The sequence below is a fragment of the Pterocles gutturalis genome, unplaced genomic scaffold (assembly GCF_000699245.1).
Source record: "Pterocles gutturalis isolate BGI_N339 unplaced genomic scaffold, ASM69924v1 scaffold24425, whole genome shotgun sequence".
Lineage (NCBI taxonomy): Eukaryota > Metazoa > Chordata > Aves > Pterocliformes > Pteroclidae > Pterocles > Pterocles gutturalis.
The window spans coordinates 1-876 of NW_010138919.1; the positions used below are offsets into that span (position 1 = coordinate 1).

At 63.9% G+C, this 876-nt stretch overlaps 1 protein-coding gene across 1 annotated transcript in view; it reads right to left on the minus strand.

Annotated features, from left to right (window-relative positions):
* Positions 1–301: 301 nt before the first annotated feature.
* The window catches only part of LOC104468904 (ubiquitin carboxyl-terminal hydrolase 36-like), a gene marked incomplete at both ends in the record, with an annotated part of 2946 nt that continues 2371 nt past the window's right edge, over positions 302–876 (minus strand). The window contains 2 exons of the mRNA XM_010083189.1: positions 302–402; positions 697–837. Coding sequence (XP_010081491.1) covers positions 302–402; positions 697–837 — 242 coding nt within the window. The remainder of the gene's footprint in view (positions 403–696; positions 838–876) is intronic.

Here is an 876-nt window from a genome sequence, read left to right on the forward strand (position 1 = left end):
CTGGGGCTGGGGATCCTGGCGAGGGCAGAGCAGTGCATGCGTTAACGGCCAGGGTGTGAGCGCCTGGATCGCTCGCGGCAGAGACGCACGCAAGAAACAGGAGCCAGAAGCTCCGAGGAGGTGAGATCCTCTTGGTCTACACCAAAACCACGACGAGGGGCTGCACATCTCCCTCCCACCCTCCTCCGAGCCAGCGCATGCACATGGGCACCGGGGCTATTCCCACCCCGGGCAGGTGCTGCCAGCCCTGTCCCGAATGCTGAGCCAGGGGCAGAGGGGCCGGACACACCGGTGCTCCCACCTCAGGTAGAACAGCACGTAGGCCTGCTGGTTGAGGACCACTTTGATGTTGCTGGAGCGGACCAGGTCATCGTTCATTTGGTACCACTGCCCATTGCTGGCCTGCAGAAGGGGAGAGAACGAGGTCAGACTGTCTCCGGGACCCTCCTGGCCTGGGGAGCAGCAGGAACAGCGCTGGTTGGCAGAGCTCCTCTCCCCAAAACCCACAGACAGCCCAGGGCGGGCGACGGGACTCCGAGATCGGACCTCCAGGCTCCCTGTGGCGGAGCACAGCCTGTACTCCCCATCCGCTGCTCCACACCACGCACATCTGCTGAGCCCCCTCCTTTCTGCGCACCGCAGGGTCCCACCACCCCCCAGCACAGAAGGGGTGCCCAGACAGCACCCCGGGCTCACCTTCACGTAGCAATAGTAGTGGCCGGCGTTGCAGCTGTACCCGGAGTGCCCCAGCACCGTGTAGAGGCTGTACATGATGGGATCCCCGGTGTTCTGGGACATGTAGGGCCGGATGTTCAGAAACTCGGGGTACCCCACGTCCTGCAGAGAGAGGATGTCTCAGGAGCCTGCAGAGCAGAT